Below are 20373 nucleotides of genomic sequence, written 5' to 3' on the forward strand. Positions count from 1 at the left end.
TATCGCATCAAACTTGAACAATTCACTTAATCTTGAAATTTATTGAGAATTATAATATTTTTAATGTTTAAACAATTGAATAACGATTTTCGATGGTACAGAAACACTCTTCTTTATCTACTGAAACCTACTGTAAGTATTAGATATTTGTTTCTGCAGTAAAATTGTTAAAAAAAATTATTAAATCTATGGGACGCCATTAAATTATTGACAATCACATCGTGTTAAAATTATAAAAAACTAAATTTTTATTTTCCTTTTCTGTACATTCCAATGTGAAAATTTTCTGAATTTAATTCCTAATTTGTTCTATTTTCGCACATTCCTAATTTTTACTGTCTTAATATTCTTTATTTTTATTGTAATCAGAAGTCGTTACTACTTCATGCTGGAGACCTAGGACCTTGAATTTTGAGGTTATGTTCGTTATTTACCTATTTCTACATAGAGACTGTTTTCACCGCGTAGATAAATTTAATCTTCCAAGAGGCTAAGGGCAGCAGATATACTCTGCGCCTGCGCAGAATGTTTGTCTTTTACGCAGGCGCAGAGTATATCTGCTGCCTTTAGCCTCTTGGAAGATTAAATTTATCCACACTGGTGAAAACGGTCTCTATGTAGAAATAGGTAAATAACGAACATAACCTCAAAATTCAAGGTCCTAGGTCTCCGCAACTAGTATAATGATACGTAACGCCTATAGTAAATTTCCGTAACCAAGAAACGAACATAACCTCAAAATTTAGGTATAGAATTTTAATAATTTTCAAGCCTTTAAAAAAAAAAATCCTAACAGTGAAAAACAATAATAATTATTTGTACTTAGCGCGCGCACGCGATAAAAAAAATGTACCACGAATGAGAAAACGAATAATGTTTCTCTGAATGGGATATTTCTTTGGTAAAATAGTTTTTTGTGAAATAGGTTTTCACCAGAAGGTACTTTGTGGAAAAGTCCATTTCGTTCCACTAGGAATAATAGCTCTCGTGTGCGGTGCGCAAAAGCTGATGTCAATCGTTTTGGTGAGGGGTGGTGGTGGTGGTGGTAACTGTTTGTGCTGGCTCAGCGAAAGAGCTGAGCATTTTTCCCCTGAAATTCTTTGTGAAACTTTACGATCTCGTCGCGTTTCGCAACGGATATTATCGACAGGAGTGGCTTTTTGGGGCGTGCTCAATTACCGACGAAGGGTAGAGCGATAAAGCGACTCGATTACTATAGTCAACGGTGCACGTCCATTTACTTCTCGACCCCCGGGCTTCCTAATTACGCCTGCCTCTACTTGCTTACTAGCTTGCTTGCTTCTTCGCGTGTCTGGCCTTCTGTTTCCCTCACTCGCTCATCGTATGCCACGACAATAATGTCCCTTCTCTATATATATATTTTAACCTCAAATCATTTCCCCAGATCTCTTGCCGCTTTTTAATTCACCTTCTGGCTTTCTAATTCCCTCTCTCTCTTATAAATTAATTTAATCTTCTTTTTTTTTCTTCAAAAATTAAATATTTTTCTAAAGAATTTCTATATTTAATACAAGACATTATTTTATTTTATTTCTGCAATTAATGTCAGGTGTATTAAATTATTGTTCTACCATGCGAGTATAGGGTGAATAATAATGTGCGGTTGATTTTTAAATTTATCTTTATTTTATTCCATTTTTTCTACAATAATCAGAAAGGTACAAAATTCTAATTAATTGTATAATCAAGTTTGCGTTTCCTCTACTTTTTTTCTGAATGGAGAAATAATGGGACAATAAAAAAAAAATATGTTAAAATGAACCATATGTCAGTAAACATGTCATTTATGTATCTTATATATATATATATATTTGACGATTATGATTGTTCCCATCAGTATACTGACTTGATTCGTACGTCTCGTCGTTGGTTGCGGGCGCAGTATAGAACTGATATTTGCATAAGCAATGCATTTTGATTCGTAACCCTACATTCTATTGGAACAGGAATGGCATAAATAATGCATGACATAATAATCGGCAATGGAAGTTGGGGAGGGATAGAGAGCTTTTGCATGGCTCCAATCCACTCTCTCAAAATGTACGTGGCTTTTCCCTCCCCCCCCCTCATCGACAATCCCCTATACATGGTTCTGCAGAATACGGAAACCATAGTAATCCGATCGAATCGCTCACAATTACCTATTCTCGTTCTCTCTGTCACAGAATATATATATATATATATATATATTCCATATTACCTTTTGAATCGAAGATCACGTTCACATTACATATTCAAAATTAATCCCGATACTAATTGAAATATCAAAAAAAATAATTAATTGTCGCTATTTTGTTTTATTCAAAGAAAAAATGTATAATAAAATGAAACATGTAAAAAAAGAGTATGTAATTAAATTAATTTATTAAAATATTAAATTATAATAACTAAATATAATATATATATATATATATATATAGAAACATGCTATCGAATTTAATGGAAATTCTCTCGCTCGCGCGCGTTGTAAAATAAATTTACTGCCTTTTCATTAAATGAGAATATCAGTGACAGCATGTCGAAGGAAGTACTCACACACAGCTTGGCATATATTACGTGCTGCAATATTGCATGCAAGTATATTATATGAACAAGTCTTTTGTTCTTGTATTCATACTATATACATATATACTCAGACGCATATCGTCATTTCAGCACGCAGGTTTGAAAGCACCTGACACCCTGCGGCCCTCTCGGCCACTCGTAGATTTTGCGATAACTCTCGCAGCGTGGCAGTTTAACCCGATGAGCAATTAAGGTGATACGATCGCTTTCGTGAAATAACGTCACACACTGTTGTGTGTTAGTCAAAGTTTCACGAGAGAGAGAGAGAGAACATATAACCCAAGTACACATAAGTTAATTCTACACGCAAACTTTATATCATCATAAAAGGAAAAAGAATTTCCAGAAAAAAACAACTACTTTCATTTTTATAAATTCTTATAAATTATAGAAAATATAGGGAAATTAAAAATCATTCTACTCTAGAAATGCAAGAGTAAGTTCTAAAATTAATTTATTAGGTTTCATTTAACATAATTTCACTATCTAGAATTTACTTTTGGACCCCAAAAACCCCCTAGTAAAAGATTACAGACGAATTGAATGAATTTTTTAACTTTTGTCCGCCATTTTGAATCGGACATTTTGAATTTCCAGAATCTAATTTCCGATTCGTAATCAGCAATTTATCCAAACTCAAAAAATAATTGTCCAATTTTAAAATTAAAAGAAATTTCAAAAAAAAATTATATTAGCAAGTATAATTTTTTTGTTTTACCTTTAAAAGTAGTTATAAGGCAATAAAGACTCCTATATAGATGTATAAAAATAATTTTTTTGTATATTTTTTTTCTTCTTTTTAGTAAACTAAAAGCAATAAATCTCTGAGTAATAGCTGTAAACAGTATATACTTCTAACTAGGTATTTTACATTTTTAGAAAGTTACGATCCACTATTATAGCTCTTTTTCATTGGGTTATAAAGTCGTTTCATTCGATCATAAAGACTGAATAAATTTTAGTTCCTTTATTTTAAGAGTTTAATGAATTGCCAATATATAGAGGAAGTTCAAATAGAAATTTTTTTTTTTTATCTAAAACAATAGAAAATAAAATATTTTTTCTACTGAAATAGAACAAAATATTTAAAAGTAGAAATATAATTTTCTAAAAGAATTCGAAAAATATTTTCTTTACTAAAAGTAGAAATTTTTTAAAAAATATACTTGTGAACGTTAATGTATTAAAAAAAAAAAAAAAAATTAGTGAACAAAAAGAATATATGTGTATTTATAAAAAATTGTAACGTTCTCGCTACTGCGAAAAAAAAGTAGAGAAAAATTAATTATGAAAATAAATTACCTTGTGCAAACAATGGAACGCAGTGATTACAAATGAGCCATTTAGCATTCCCCTCTCGCACGGTCATATTACCTTGAATATGTGGCATTCACACAATCCGCAGGATGCAGGGATGACCGCATTATTGCTATCGTGATAAAAAAAATAGGGGGAAGGGTATAACCATATATAGAAGGGAGAGTATGATGCGAGGAGGGGCCAGTATCGGGTTATCGGATAATTAAATCAGCAACATGGTAAAGGACGCTGATTGACGGAAAAGGGGGATGAGAACTCGGATCGCTCATTATTATTCGTCAGACAATGATTCGCTCACGCCGCATCACTTTTTGATGGAAAATTGGTCGCGCGAAAATTCACCGCGCTTCCTTTTAACTAGTTCTCTCCCTACTATAGTATATATATATATAATATTATTTTCCCGATAATATGCATCGTACATTTATACTAAAAAAATATATTTTTTATAATAAAAAAATTAATTTCGATTGTGTAAATAAAAATAACCTTTTTATACATTTATACTGAAAATATGTTTTTTAAGAAAAAATTAATTTCGATTGTGTAAATAAAAATAACCTTTTTTTTAAAAGAAAGAAAACAAAAAAAAAGGAATAAAAAAAATTTCTTTCGAGAAAAAAAATGTTTCTTTTGATAAAAGAAGAAAAAAAAAATTTTTCCTTTGAGAAAAGAAAAAAAAATGTACAAGATACAAATTGAAATTGAATTGAAAAAGTGCGTTTTTTTTGTGCCTTTAGGGCTGTGTGCACGCCCTATATTTCATTGGCAGTTGAAAACCCCTCTTTTCAATGGAAATATGTATACAAATGCTCGCGTCGAGCGCAACAATTCTATATGTATATACGTGTGAGAACGACTACGCCACAGCAAAAGCCAATAAATAAATTGGATTGCCGTGAGCGGCTTTGCACGAACAAATGGGATCAGCGATTTTGCCGATCAGCAGGGTTGCCAATCCTCCACAGACACACACACACTCTCTCTCTCTCTTACTCGACGTTGTTTTTCGATCTGCTTATATACCCTTCGCAATATCTTCCATCCCTCTACCCTTCTCTCACTCTCTCTAACATACATTTTGACTCGCGTGTAATACGCTCAGCCAAGCGGTAACCAATGCATTTACACGTGTTCAATTTTGCCCAAGGCACTACTATTCTAAAGGAGGAAACGCGACAAACGAATCAACAGTATAACAGTTCTCCTCAGTCCATTCAATCGAAATTGAGTTCCAACTTCTCATTATAGGTTCAATATTGCATAATTTTTATTGTAATTTTAGAGAGAAAAAGGTGAACTCATTTTTTTTTTACTTTAAATATGAATTTTTAAATATGTACGTGAGAATTTATTAATGTTTTCTTTTACATTGTTTATTAAAATTATTATTTGTTTCATTTCGAGTTTCCCACTTGGAAAGATTCCCCGGAAAGTGCCCTCTGGAGGTTCTATCAGAATTCCGCCGGAACTTCCAACGTAATTCCGTCGGAATTCCAAAGATTTTCCGATGGGATTCCGACGGAATTACGATTAATTTTTTTTCAAAATTTTTAGAGTCCTAATTCCGTCAGAATTCCGTCGGAAATTCTTTGGAACTCCGATGGAATTCTGACGGAATTACGTAGGAAATTTGCAGTGTTTTCGCTATAAGAAATTTTTTTCCGTGTGAGTTAATTCATTTTTGTTTTAAGGCTAAATGAAGCGACGTAGAACGTGACGCCATCTACGAGGCACATTTTTTATCCGCACACTAAAAAATAATACTTACTTTCAGTTCACTTTTGACTAAAACCAATAACATAAGAACCATTTTTACTGAATTTCAGCCTCGAGTATATGATTTTAAGTCCTAAAATTGACCTAATCTAGTTTTAAGATAAAAATAACGCTAGTTTTCAGGCATTTTGATTTTAAGATGTTAACGGTTTCAGTATTTGTTTTTTGTGGGCGGTTTGAGTATGCGCATGCTACTTAGTGTACTTTAGCGATGAAAACAGACGGATATAATATAATATTATAATAAAAAATTAATTTCGATTGTGTAAATAAAAAAATTCTTTTTATTTTAAAGAAAAACAAAACTAAAAATAATTAAGTAACTAATAGTGTCATCTCTTTTTGTAATGACAAAAAAAACTGGTTACACTGAAAAAACCTGACCTACCTCAACATATTACCGTTGTTTAGAAACTATTGCCGGCTTCAGTTCGAAAATCAGAACAATTGTGATAAATCTGTTGAAATATAGAGAGAAGGAAGAAAGATAAATAAGAAAGAAAAAGAAAAAATAAAGGAGAGAGAGAGTGATCAGAAAACGATTCTCGAGATAGAATAGAGTTTACGAATTTGTCTAGGTGCGAGGAAGATGTATCATACAGAAACGATGGCAATGCACTTTCAACAAGACCCAGGCGTTATAGCATTACGTCGCTAAGCGACGACACAGGTATTCACTGTTTCTACATACGTTCGTATATATACATCTATCCGGCTTTTATGAGACTCCCGAGAACGTTGTCGTGTCTGCTTTGCCAAGCACGACGTGCAAAACGATCGATAATACGCTCGTAACATTATTACCGGCAAGTAGGCAGGCAAGCAGGTAACATCGCTACCGGTCATAATGCGACTTTTACGGTCCGCTTGAACGCCCCTGACGACGACGATGTTCCAGTTCGGTCGACTCGTCCGACTATCTTGGCATAAACTTGGCTCTCACTCTTTTTTTCCCTCTCTCTCTTTCTCTCTCTTGTGTTCTCTTGGCAACTGTTCTCCTTTTAAAGAACATCGTAATGTCTACTGCCACAGTTTCATGCTCAACCTCTTAAGTGCCTGGCTTCCAACTTCCTGCCAGTCAGCCTGCTTCTGATCATTCACTGGAAAAAAGGAACGGAACCTCAACCATAAACTGTGAACGCGAATAACCATTTTGATTCTTTGACGATCCAGTTACGAACCTTATCCTCATTCCTGCGTATGTGCATTAAATACCAATATTCACAACAAAAATAATTTTACTTTTAAAATATATTATTAAATATTTGATTTCTTGCATTCAGGATCATAAAGATTTACTATCTGATATTGAGTAGCTCTATGAGTATGGTCTTTAAAAAACAATCTATTTTTTAACATAAAAAAATGTAGTTTCATTTCATCTGCAAATTTTCGTTTATTAATCATATTATATATACTGCGTTAATAAGGCCACTAGAATCTTGGGCTCCATCACCAGAAATTCCAAACGCTTCTTTTTTCAAGGTATACTTAAGTATCCTGACAAAAGTTTCGGATTGACGTACAATCAGTTTTGATAAATTTTCCAAGGCATTTCGAAATTTGTTTCCGAATCTAAATTTCCACGTAACTTAACCATCAGAGTACTAATAAAAAAGTTGCATTCAGTATCAACTGGATTAGCCTAAGCTCTTTTCGATCAACTGTATTTTGGCCTGCGATACGCTAACCCAGTTAGTACCCTGAGGGTTAACAAAAAATTATCCCCTGATCATTCCGAATTAATTCGTTTCATTCCAAAATTTAATTTTAATCCTTTTGACATTTAGATGTTGATGGAAACTGATTGTTTCTCAGAAACAAACGGAAATTCTTGGAATAATATACTTATTAAAACTGATTGAAATTTAATCCAAAACTTTCTTTAAGGAACACTTTCTCTGGGGATGATTAACTATATAGTTTTTTATGATCCTACTTTTTTACTCTAGATTTTCCTTACCTTTTTTCTTTTGTTCTGCCTCTACTATATATTATCAGTATTTGACCCAAAAAAAAAAATTGTACAATAGAATAAATGTAAATTTACTTAATATATGTACGTCAAATGACAAATACGTGGAATTGTAAATGTAGACACAAATATAAATGTTAATTTACTTAGTTAAATTTATACACGTCAATGTATATGAGGAAAGAAAAATTATATTTTATTTATCTTGAGTTTTCTTTCTCCATAACAGTAAATATATAGTAAATTTCATTTTACAATTTATATATATTGCTATGTCAATATTAAAAAATCGATTTTAGAATAAGATATACTTGCCTATATATGTATAAACTAATAATATATATATTCATAAATTGTCCTTCATAATATATATGTACTGAAAACTTGGATAAAATTCTATTTGTTCAAATTAAAATTATATTCATAAAGTTCAGAGACCGAATAAAAAATATTCTGAAATGAATATAGTGTTCCGTCATTCTGACGTAAATATTAATAAATATAGTCTAAATATGACGCTGTAGTTACCAATGTTAATTCGACGAATCAATGAACGAATTTTTCGTTTTCAAATTAGTTTAAAGACCAAGAGAACCATGTTTTTTTTAATTGTAACTTCTTTATTGTGGTCCCAAATACATCCTTAAATACTATAAAAATTCTCAACTAAGGCGAGGAATTATTCAATCTTAGGAAAAAAAAAAAATACTTTTCGTCGATTCAACGTTGATAACTTCAGTGTCTTGTCTTAAAATAAATAATTATAATTAAATTTAAAATATTTTTTTCGATGCAATAGCAATTAAAAGTGATTTTTGACATTTCACAAGAGTTTAAATTATTGAAGCGAATATATTTTTTTGCTACATTTGTTGGTTTTTTTTTTTTTTATTGCAGTTATAATAACACACAACCACGATCAAACGTGCTTCCTTTGTTTTGCGACGCGAAGTTTACGTATATATAAACCCAGTTGGCAACTCTGATACGAAAGCAAGAGAGAAAGAGGGAGAGGGCTTTTACCCGTTTTACCCCGGTGATCGCAGATAGGAATTCGAGTCTCGTTGCACGATTTCCGTTATTTATGCGGCGAACGTACTAAATATTGCCAACGTCCTAAATCACACGAGCCTAGAGTATAAACTTCCCAAGCCGCGAGATCCGACGATTATTTACACTGGCGGCGAACGCTTGCCAATTTCAAGACTTGAAAATAGACCGCGTGGGTGTGTGACGATACACATGTATATATATACTTAGAATCCAAGAACACTGACCGGTAAATGAACATACTGTTTTACAAACTTTTGCGCCTTAAATAAAACAATTAGTCTCCTTACTTTTTAGACGTTTGTAAACGAAAAGTTTGTGTTCCGCTTTTATTAGTTGTAAAGTTATTTAAGATATTTATATGTACTGAAAAAATATCTTCTTGGCGCTATACTCTTAAAATAAGAAAGAATTCTTAAATTATCAAATAACAAAACCAAGGGGCGAATATAATCTTAAAATTCAGGCAATGGGCAAAAATAATAAAATTTAAAAAAGTAGGTTTTAAGAGCAAGAAAACAAAATATAACCTCAAAACTCAAAGAAGATAGAGAGGCAAAAATACAAAACCAAAAGGCAAACATAACCTCAAAAAGGTAATAATACTAAAAAGCGAACATAACCTCAAAATTGAGGAAACATTAAAAAAAACAAGTTTGTTTTTAAATAATAATATTGTTTATTTTATATTCAGTTAAAAAAAAATTATTCGGTTGAATACTGTGCTATAAATAATAATTTGTTATTTTATATTCATTTAAAAAAAGATTATTCGGTTGAATACTGTGCTATATATATATATATATATAATTGGTACTTAATGTATTATTGAGTAGAAAAAATATGATTAGAATTGGATTAATCAAACAAAAATCAAAATGAAAAAAGGGTGATGCACAAGGAGGGGGGGGGGGTCAATATATAAAATTAAAATTTTTAACGATGGTTTTTGTAGCCGCACATGAAGGTGATTTTTGGCAATAAATATTAATGAAAGAAGTAAATTAGAAATTGCTGTTGGCCCAGTCGTCGTCACGCGAAACATTTTGGAATGAAGGAAATGACCTATTACTTCACAGGGGAATTTTATGACTTCAGTTTCATGGTTTTCGCCTTTACACACATATGTTGCGTGCAAGCGATCGTTTCGTACCTTTTTGCTTATATAGCCACTTTCAGAAAACGAGTGTACATCGCCCCAAAAAAAAAAAAAAAAATATCCCAGATTACACACATGTATAAATATTTGTGTCGCGCATAACTGGAATCATTCTGTTTTATTTCAATTTATACAAGCGACTAACAAAATCAATAATTATTTTTTTATTTTATATTTACTACTAATTAATAATAATTAATTAATATAAGTAGGCATAAAATATTACATGCTTACAGAAGAATATTACCTCATTAAAAATTGACTACTGGCGCGGTACTGGTACCAGTACTTCGCCAGTAGTCAATTTTTGATGAGGCAAAGACATTATTATTCTACTGTCTGTTTTTTTAAATATTATTATAAACATTTACTAATGAAATTTCATTCTTTTGTGTTACAGGTCCCTCCACAGCATGGACAACCGTTTAAATTTTCAGTAACTGAGTCCTGTGATCAAATAAAGCAAGAATTCAATTTTCTTCAAACCCAATATCACAAGTGAGTAATTTTTTTTTCTATTATTTGTGAATAAATGATATTAGAAAAAAAATTTCGCCGCCGCTGATTTAGAAAAAATTTAATGACGTGAATATAGCCGCTAATTTATATATTAGCACTTTTGTTTAAAGACGTGAATATAGCTGCAAGTCTATATGACCGTCACAATTTTTTGAGGTTATGTCAGCCGTTTTTAACCTCAAATCCAGCGACCAAATCTATAGAAGTTGATCTAATTTTGAGGTTATGTTAGCCCATTTTAAATTCAAGGTAAGATTTTAAGTTCTTATTTCAAGAAGTTAAAATCAGTAAAAATAACCTTCATCGAATAATGAGCTCCCAAGTTTAAATTTTTCATTGAATAGCAACTTCAACGTGTCATATCTAAGGAACGGTAATAGGTAGAACAGTCTTCTTTTTTCAGTTTTACAGATAATCTTATGTACTTCAAATTATCTTTGAAAAATTTTGGTGTAAATTAATTACAAGACGAGTTAATTTCAAAAAACGAATGAAAAACCATGTTCTTCCATTATTTATTAACAAATTTAATAGTTCAAATTTTTTAAATTCATTAACTATCATAGAGATTCTTTACTGAATCCGAAATACAACTTTTGTAGAAAAAAAATTGAAGGAAACCTTTTTTTAAAGAAATTACATAGAATAACCTATAAAAAAAAATGAAAAATCAAGATAATTTCAGTTTCCCTCCACCGATTATTTTCATTTTTGTCTTAAAATAATCAGAAGACATCCCCGAAGTAATTCCAAAAGAAAACGGTGATGTGCAAAGACTTTTGGGTTGAACTTAATCCAAGCCCACCGTGCTTATACTACTTTATGCTCAGAACTAAAATACGAACATAACCTCAAAAATTCAAGATTTATGGGGGTGAAGCCCTTCTAGTATAAAAAATGCCTATGTTGAAACCATATAAACAATGTGTTTAATTTAATGAATTATAAATTCTTATTGACAAAAATGAATAATACATTATTCACCTATACATATACGCGTGTATGTTGCGGATACGTGATTATTTTGGACGATTTACACATGAATGACCATAGTATATATACATTTTAACATTTTGCTGTCATTGCTTAATAGATATCCTAATGCCTCTGCTAAAAGTATAGATGCATATAGGTGAGCGCATATTGTAAAACGCGAAGCTATACTCATAAAAACATTATTGCTTCAGGTATATAATAAGTGACGGGTAGAATTCCACGATAACTGCATTTTCTTATATGTATACGTTTATAAAACACGAGAAGCGCATTTATGTATAAAATTGGAATGGGAACACTGCGCTCTTTTTTTTTTTTTTTTTTTTTACTTTTTATAAATAACTGAAACACCAGTAAAACAAAATCCATAAAATCGAGTTATCATTTATTTACTCGTTACATAAATGTTGCAAGTGAGAAAATAGATATGAAGTGTTGACCTTTGTATTTTAATTATCTTAAGTAGGTTAATACCTTTTCTTCACAATATCTTTAACGAGACAATAAATTTTCTTTCATGGTAGAATGGTAAATATCGGTATATTGAGTTAACTTGTCAGTTGCAGAAGATTATTTTGTCTGATTCGAGTAAATATATTCACACCCATCGAGATTATAAAATGCTTTGTATAATAGAAATTAAATTTTTCACTATTAATCATTTCAAAAAAGATATTTTAGAATATCAAATTTTTTTTTGTTTTCATATAATTTACAATAATGTAAATATTATATGTGACATTCCACGAGAAAAGGGACTTTAAAGGCAACAAATTTGTAGGTTATGTTTAGTGATAGTTTTTACTTTAAAAATTCATTTTTAATTGAATCGTGAATTTCGAAAAGAGCTCAATTCGAAAAAACATAAATGGCATTTTCGCATAACAAACGACAGCGAAAATAACTCTTACGGTTTTCCGAGTTGAGCCCTTTTTGAAAATCACGATACAATTATAGAAAATCAAAATCAGCTTCTGTTGATAATTTTCGATCTAATGAAGTCACAAACATCAATGGTTTGTATTAAGAGTTTAAACCTCTGTGTATTTTTAATCTAAATATCACAAACATAACCTAAAAATTTTCTAGTCTTTTTTTTCGTTAAACGTCACAAATAATTATATATTTGTATTTTAATATATACATAACAGTTTAATAATTTCAAAAGAAAAAAAAAATTATTTTATGCATCGATGAAACCTAAGTCTTGTTGTAAATGGAAAAGAAATACTTATTGTATCTTATAGTGTATGATAACGCGGACCTAACTGACTTAGAAACCTTTTTGCGGTCAAGCATATGTTTTATAATAATACAAGCGCAACTGTTCATAACTTTACAGTTTTTAACAACTTCTGAGTTTTCTTTCATATATATATATATACTTTTAAGTGGGTGATTCTATATGATAATAAGTCACTTAGTTCATCGATTTTGATTATAAACTTATCAAATATTTAAAGAATACATGCGAATAAAAAAAAAGTCCATTAATTTTTTTTTTAAATTCCAAGAAAGTGACTTGCTGATATGTATGTATAATATTTTTGCAAATGTGCCTATAAAATTCTGAACGTTCAAATGAATATGAAATAATTTTTTTGGTTTATAAATTTTTTTTAAAAAATTACTACAGCAGTAGTGAAAAATAAAAAAGTATGTTAAACATTCAATAAATTATTTGTTTTTTACAATACAGAAAGCAATAGTTTATAATCAAATTTTATGTTAAAAATGTAGTAAACAAATTTTCAGAATTTTAGGCACCATTGCAACGGTTGCCATAGTAACGGTTGCTATGGTAACGATTGTCATAGAAACGGTTACTATGGTAACGACTGTCATGGAAACGTTTGCCATGGAAGTTGCTATGGTAACTGTTACCATGGCAACCGTACGAGTGTACGGTGGAGGCTTTGGGGCCTGTGGCGCCTCAATAAAGTATTACGACAGACGGACGCCAAAGCAAAACTATAAGGCTTTCGGCCCTAGGCCACAAAAACCCTAAAAATAGAAAAAAATAATATTTTTTGTTAAAGTAATTTAAAAAATAATAGAAACAAAATGATTTAGTTAAAAAACAATTATTTTTTTTTTTTTGTGTGAAAAATTTGAATTAAAAGAAAAAAAAAAAGGGGGACAATCGAAATGTATTTATAAATACAGGTGAGACAGAAGTCATCGTTGAAATGGACATGGGACTTTCTCGGCGTGTTAATTTATGAGAAGGTCCTTAATGTGTTAATTCGAGAAGTCACGTGCTGTACAACGACGGAAACTTAAATTACTGTTTCGTGTCGCCAGCCTCGGGCTGTGTACAATGTGCATACATATACATAAACATGTGCGCATACGTTAGGTAGATACGTTCTCTAACTGGCTGATATCAACACAAGTGTATATACGCAAGGACGGAGGTTAAGTCAAGTTTTAATGGATTGTGAGTTGCACGGAAGCTTGAAACTTATTTACATGTACATTCAACATATAATGTAAACTGTATCGCCAACACAACATATATATATATATATATATAAAGAGAAATTATCAGTTAAGAGAAGAAACATTCATTTGTTGGTCCAGGAACGAAATTCTTAATTATGACGATTTTGAAAAAATTTTAGAATCAACGAAATCATTTTTTAGGCTAAAAATTTTTATTTTACTACTGTATTAGTATCTGCTCTTCCAATGGATATAATATTTTAAGTTTTTGAAGGCTAAAAACTTTTGTTTCTAGGCCTTCCTTAAAAACGCTGGAGAAAAAAATTTGAAAAAACAGTTTTATTGTATCAAAGTAGATTAATTAAACTTGTTTAGTTAGATCAAATAAACTTTTACCTTGAGTGTTTTAATAGAAAGATGTCAGTTTTTTTTGTGAAAGAGGGAAGGAAAGTGATAGAAAGAGAAAGACAGCGATGAAATTTTACATGATTCGTGTTTAAGTAACGTGAACAAATTGTAAATGAGTGTCGTGTCCTATGATTATTAAGCAAAGTTGGAAGAAACTTATTTTTAAATTAAAATACAGACACGTAGTGAGTTGGGCGTAACACGCAAACTATATGTGTATATATATATAGTCGGAATGATGACACGCGATCACCAATCCGCACATGAACATATATACAATATGTGAGTGCTCACAAAAGCGAGAGTAATAATAATATTCATTGTCGTATACACAAGAGCATGCGCGAGTATATACAAATATATATATATACCATACACTGGTGAATAGTGGCAATCATTATCGGTCATTATCAATGTCTGACACGGCTGCACTGATTGTGCGTTTTAATGGCTCTACCATGTACCCTTTCGCTGTGTTCTCTCTCTCTCAATTTTAAGTGTCGTTCGCGGTGAGATATAGTTCGTTACGGAGAGGTTAATAACATTATACAGTTTACGCGCATAACAAGCAATCATCAGTTGGATGAACACTGATTTCAAAATTATTTATCATAAAGTGATTTTTATCTTCCTTTACTATGTGATAATAAGGTGATTGAAGGAAATCGAGCTTAATAATATTTTACGGTATTATAGAAACTAGAAAATTTTGATTTGAAGCATCAATTTCAGAATATTTACAATTTGATATAACTTTTAGGATTAGTTTCAAAATTTGATGAATCATGAATGTATAGGGCATAAATTGTTAATTGTAGCATTAGTTTCAAAACTTAATGAAGCATTAATTCTTAAACTGTACTTTTAGAACTTGACATAGCATCGGTTTTAGAGATACTTGAAAAATTTGAAGAAGTGCCAATTCTGCTACTTGGATTACCATGAGGTTTAGTTGAAGAATTTGATGAGGTATTAATTGTAGGACTATAGTGTCCGGAAATGAATGAAGCAAGAACTATATAATTTTAAAACTTGATACAGCATCGGTTTTAGAGCTTTTTGAAGAATTTACAGAAGTAATTTCACTACTACATGCAGAAATTATGTATTACTATAAGTTTTAGAATTACTTAAAGAATTTGATGAAGGAATTGTAGAACTACTGTTGGAATCTAGAAGATTAATTCCAGGACTATAGTTTTAGAACTTACAGTATCAGTTTTAGAGCTACTTCTAGAATTTAAGGAAGCACTATAATTCCACTACTGCATCTAGAGGACTTGGATTACCATAAGTTTTAGTTAAAGAATTTGAAGTATTAATTAGAGGACTACTGTCAGAACCTAATTCCAGGACTATAATTTTAGAATTTCACAGTTTTGGAGCGACTTCAAGAATTTAAGGAAGCACCAATTCCACTACTGCATTTAAGACTTGAATTACCATAAGTCTTACAATTAGTCAAAATTTGATGAACTTGTTAATTGTAGGACTATTACTGTTAGAAATTAGAAGCAAATTCTTTTCAGGATTTGATAGTCAGTATCAGAACTACTTCCTGAACAGCATATAGGTATACCATTACTTCCAAGGCCGCTTCAAGAAGTTGGTAAAGCATCAATTCCAAAATTTGATGTAGCAACAATTGTAGGACTACATACATTTATCGAACATGAAGTATCAAATTCAGAACCACTTCCTGATGTAGTATAATTTGTAGGACTCCTTATATGATTTGATGTAACATCAATTGTATAGCTTTCAGAACTTGATGTAGCATCTGTTTTAGAATTACTTGTTGGACATTAGGTATTACTATAGCTCTAGAATTGCTTCAAGTACTTAATGTAACAATTCCAGATACGCATCATTAGTTTTAGGGCCGCTACTTCAAGAATGTAATGCATCATTAATTGCAGTTCTACTTCCAGTACTTGGTGTAGCATTTATTCAAAGAGTTACCTACAGAATTTGCTGAACTATCAATTGCAGCAGTACTTTGGATAGAACATGATTTTTAGAACATAATGAAGAATCAAATTCAGAAATATATAAAACTTGATGTAGCATTCATTCCAAGGCTATTTTCAAGCATCGACGTTTCGATTTCAAAATTATTTGCCAAACTTTATGCATCACAATACGCAGAAAAACAACAAATTTGTATTGCTATACCAACGAATATATTGTTAGTACTACTAAGGAATTTAATACAGATTTGTTGTATAGCAACCAAACAAAAGTTCCAGATTTTTGTACAACTAATTTTTCCATGTAGTACAATATTTTAAAAATTTTTAACACTTCCTAATCGTATTTTAAATTTTAACCTCATACGTGAGTTTATTATGACGTTTCACTGAAAGGGACAATGTTTTTATGGCATGTATATATTGTACAGAAACACAACCTGAAGACTGCCTTTTGTTTCATTTAATTTATTTAAATTCATTCTGAATGAAGTTCGCAACCGAAGAATAATGCCATTCAGATATGTAGTTAAATTTCTTTTTATGAATATCAACTACTTTCAATTTTTGATTTACTCAAAGAATATGTATATAAGGTTTCTTTCAAAGAGAACAAGAATAAAAGAGTGTTAGAATTTTTCTAGTTACTATATCAAAAAAAGACAAGAATTCTATATTTTAAAAATAAGAATCAACTCTTATATTTTATTAACCAAAAATTTTTTTTGTTTTTCAGTTTAAAATTGGAGCTTGAAAAGCTTGTTCAAGAAAAAACGGATCTACAACGCCACTATGTTATGGTGAGTGTTAAAATCTTATTATAATATTTTTACTTACAAATCAAAATGTGTATATTTCAAGTTGATAAACAACCATTTTTTAGTTATTCTTTCATTGCAAAATGATTTAATTTATTTTGTGTGTAGAGATAATAATTCTTTTGAAAGTTGACAGTTTTGTCTATAGTAAGATAATTCTCGATAAAAGACTGCGACGCATACATTAGAGAGAAAAGAAAAGAAAAAAAAAAGTTGTGCACTTGAAATAGACATTTGGTGTGAAAGTTTAATACCTTTAGTATGAAATAACTTTTCTAAGTCGATGAAACTGAAGAGCCAATTACTTTTAGAGGTGCGCGCAATTATAGCAAACTTGGATGAAAGTTCTAGTTGCATAATTAAAGTGCAGAAACACGACATATAAACAGGTTGTTGTGGATATTATTGCATGCTATACATGATGTTACTTATATATTATGCGACTACTGTTATATACATATAATATGTGTATATGTATATATATATAAGAAAAGTAATAGTGTTTATAGTCCATACATATCTTCATTGTTTTTTGCTTCACATGTGTTTTCATTAAAATTTTGCCTTCGGAGTTACTTTTTTTTTTAATTTTCGATGCTAGAAAAAAGTACTTTAATCATCCAGGAACATAAAAAAAAATGAATGTTTCTTTGACCGAACAAGGTTGTATTTTGTTTTTGGGGTTACTAAACACAAATTTGAAGCACGTTTTGTTCCATCAAGTTAGGATATTTTCCTAACCTCAAAAAACATAACGGATTTTATGTCTCAGACTAATTTTTATAAATATTGACAAATTTACTTTAATCTTGGTCTACAGGGGTTTTTAGAGACGCTGATTACGAATTTGAAGTCAGATTTTCAAAATCCAAAATGGAGGATCCAATACAGTGGACTAATTTTTTAAAATTAGTGCGAATTTCTATAAAAACGACCATATCACAAAAAATTAAAAGGCATTAAACTAAGCTGCAATGCTTATTATTTTAATCCAATTTTGCTTATTTTAATCCATTTTGGTATTAAAATAAGCAAAATTGGATTAAAATAATAAGCGTTGGAGCTTATTTTAATACCTTATAATTTTCTGTGATTTGATTTTGAAAATCTAGCTTCAAATTCGAAATCAGCATCCCTAAAAACCCCTGAATAGCAAAATTAAAGTAAATTCGTCAATATTTATAAAATTTTGTCTGTAACATAAAATCGACCATATTTTTTGAGGTTAAAAAAAAGTACTGACGCGATGATGCAAAACAGACTTCAGATTTCTGTTCAGCGACCCTAAAAACTTATAATACAACTTGTCCGATCAAAGAAAAATTTTATCGATTTTTTTGTTGTCTTATGTTATAAATTCATTGCGTCAATTTATCAAAATTCAAAATGGCGGATCCAATATGAAGGACAATTTTTTTTTTGAAACTCATCGAATTCGTTTAAAACTATTAACTTGAGGGTTTTCAAGGTCGATAAGTCAAAATTTGGCGTCAAATTCATAACCAGCGAGCTTGAAAATTGATCAGATTCGCTTGAAATTCGTTACCCAGCGGTTTTCGTGATCGCTTATTACGACTCTGATATTAGTTTTTTAAAATTCAAAATGGTGGAATATTTTTTTTTTAAATTGATCAGATTCGCTTGAAATTCATTACCCAAGGATTTTCGAGGTCGCTGATTAAAAATTTGAAGTCAGATTTTCAAAATCCAAAATGGCGTATCCAATATGAGGGGAAAATTTTTTTTAATAATTTGTTGGATTTCAATTCCAAAAATTTGGTTTTAGATTACTAATCAGCAATCCAAAAAAACCTCTAAATAGATTTATCTATAGAAATTAAATAATTTTTTAAAAAATCGAATGACATATTGGATCCACCATTTTGGATTTTATAAAAAACTAACACCAAATTCGTAAATATAAAAACCATCAGTAAAATAGAAATACATTTATTTTTCTGCAATAGACATAAAATACACGAATTTTGTGCGTGTTTCTCTTTTAAATGTCGATTGTACTAATAACCTTCATGTTTTTACGCGCGTCATGCTTGCAAATTTCGTTCTCAATTTGCTGTAGTCTATGGCCGAGAGCGGTCCTGATTTAATCAAGAAAAACAAACCCCTATATATATATATATATATATACATATACACCTATGAACAATATATGCGCAAATATATACATATATAAATTTTTTTGCGCATGCGCCCATATAAAAATACAAACCATACATAACTGAACACTGCATAACCATACGTTACGTGACGCGAGAGTGCAATCGTACCCAGAATGTATATATCTTGCCCTATATATCCGCGAGTTCGATTCCTACAGTCAATTTACTATTGACTCGTGTATTCGTGCTCAGCACCGAGCAAATTGAAAATTTGCATTCAATGCAAGCATTTCAATCTCTCCATTTTGACGATTTAAAATAGCTGATTGGTGAACATTGAAATACCACGTTTTGCTTTTTTTTCCTTTCTTTTTTTTGGGGGTGGGGGGGGGCTAAAAGAGAACAATAATTTAATTAGGAAAATAAATCGGAAAATTCGTGAATAGCCAAAAAAAAAAAAATCCTGAAAGCAATGAAGTTAACAATTTTATTTGAAAAAGCCAGTTGAGCGAATCGATTCTGTTTTTCTGTTCATTGGTCTCAAAGTGAGCTTAAACCGCTTAAATTTGCAATGCGAATTTTGTTGCTGATTTCACGATCAGAATTTCAAAAACGATAGACCGTAGTAGAATAATTTGTTTATATATTTATATGTATATATATATATATATATATATAAAAGTGAAATGAAAACAAGATATATATCAGGTTTTAGAATTTTTTGTGAATACAAAATTTGTGAGATTTACTTTTATGCATTCAATAATAATAATAATATTATAATAAAATAATAAGTAACTATAATAAAATATAACTTGCAAATCATTTTATTACAATATTGAAATTTTATAAATATACACTTCATTCTATAAACTCTGCTATTATTTTTATTTTATTACTCAATGAGAGTATTTTAAACGAGAATTTTGGTTAAGGCTATGACCAGCAAATATAATCTAAAAATTCTAGATTGATAAAAAAAAACTTCTGACTTTAAAGTTACAATCAGCAAACATAACCTCAAAATTAGAGCAAAAGGTGAACATAACCTCGAAATTCAAAGTCTTGAAAATCAAAATGCCGCTGGATTTGAGGTTATGTCCAACCAACATAGATTTAATACGAAGATTAAACGATATATTATAAAAATAAATCGCCTACAAATATAACCTCAAATACCATAAAATCCAAAGGAAAATAATCTAAAAAATCTATTAGAAAGGAGAAA

General features: G+C 30.4%; 1 protein-coding gene across 3 annotated transcripts in view; it reads left to right on the forward strand.

Annotated features, from left to right (window-relative positions):
- The window catches only part of LOC127277798 (protein groucho-like), a 167666-nt gene that overhangs the window by 56406 nt on the left and 90887 nt on the right, over nucleotides 1-20373 (forward strand). For all 3 annotated transcript variants that reach the window (XM_051299178.1, XM_051299180.1, XM_051299179.1), the window contains exons 2-3: nucleotides 10270-10367; nucleotides 16944-17007. In XM_051299178.1, coding sequence (XP_051155135.1) covers nucleotides 10270-10367; nucleotides 16944-17007 — 162 coding nt within the window. The remainder of the gene's footprint in view (nucleotides 1-10269; nucleotides 10368-16943; nucleotides 17008-20373) is intronic.

Source organism: Leptopilina boulardi, unplaced genomic scaffold, assembly GCF_019393585.1.
Source record: "Leptopilina boulardi isolate dan_hultmark-lab unplaced genomic scaffold, ZJU_Lbou_2.1 LbouV2_179, whole genome shotgun sequence".
Classification (NCBI taxonomy): Eukaryota; Metazoa; Arthropoda; class Insecta; order Hymenoptera; family Figitidae; genus Leptopilina; species Leptopilina boulardi.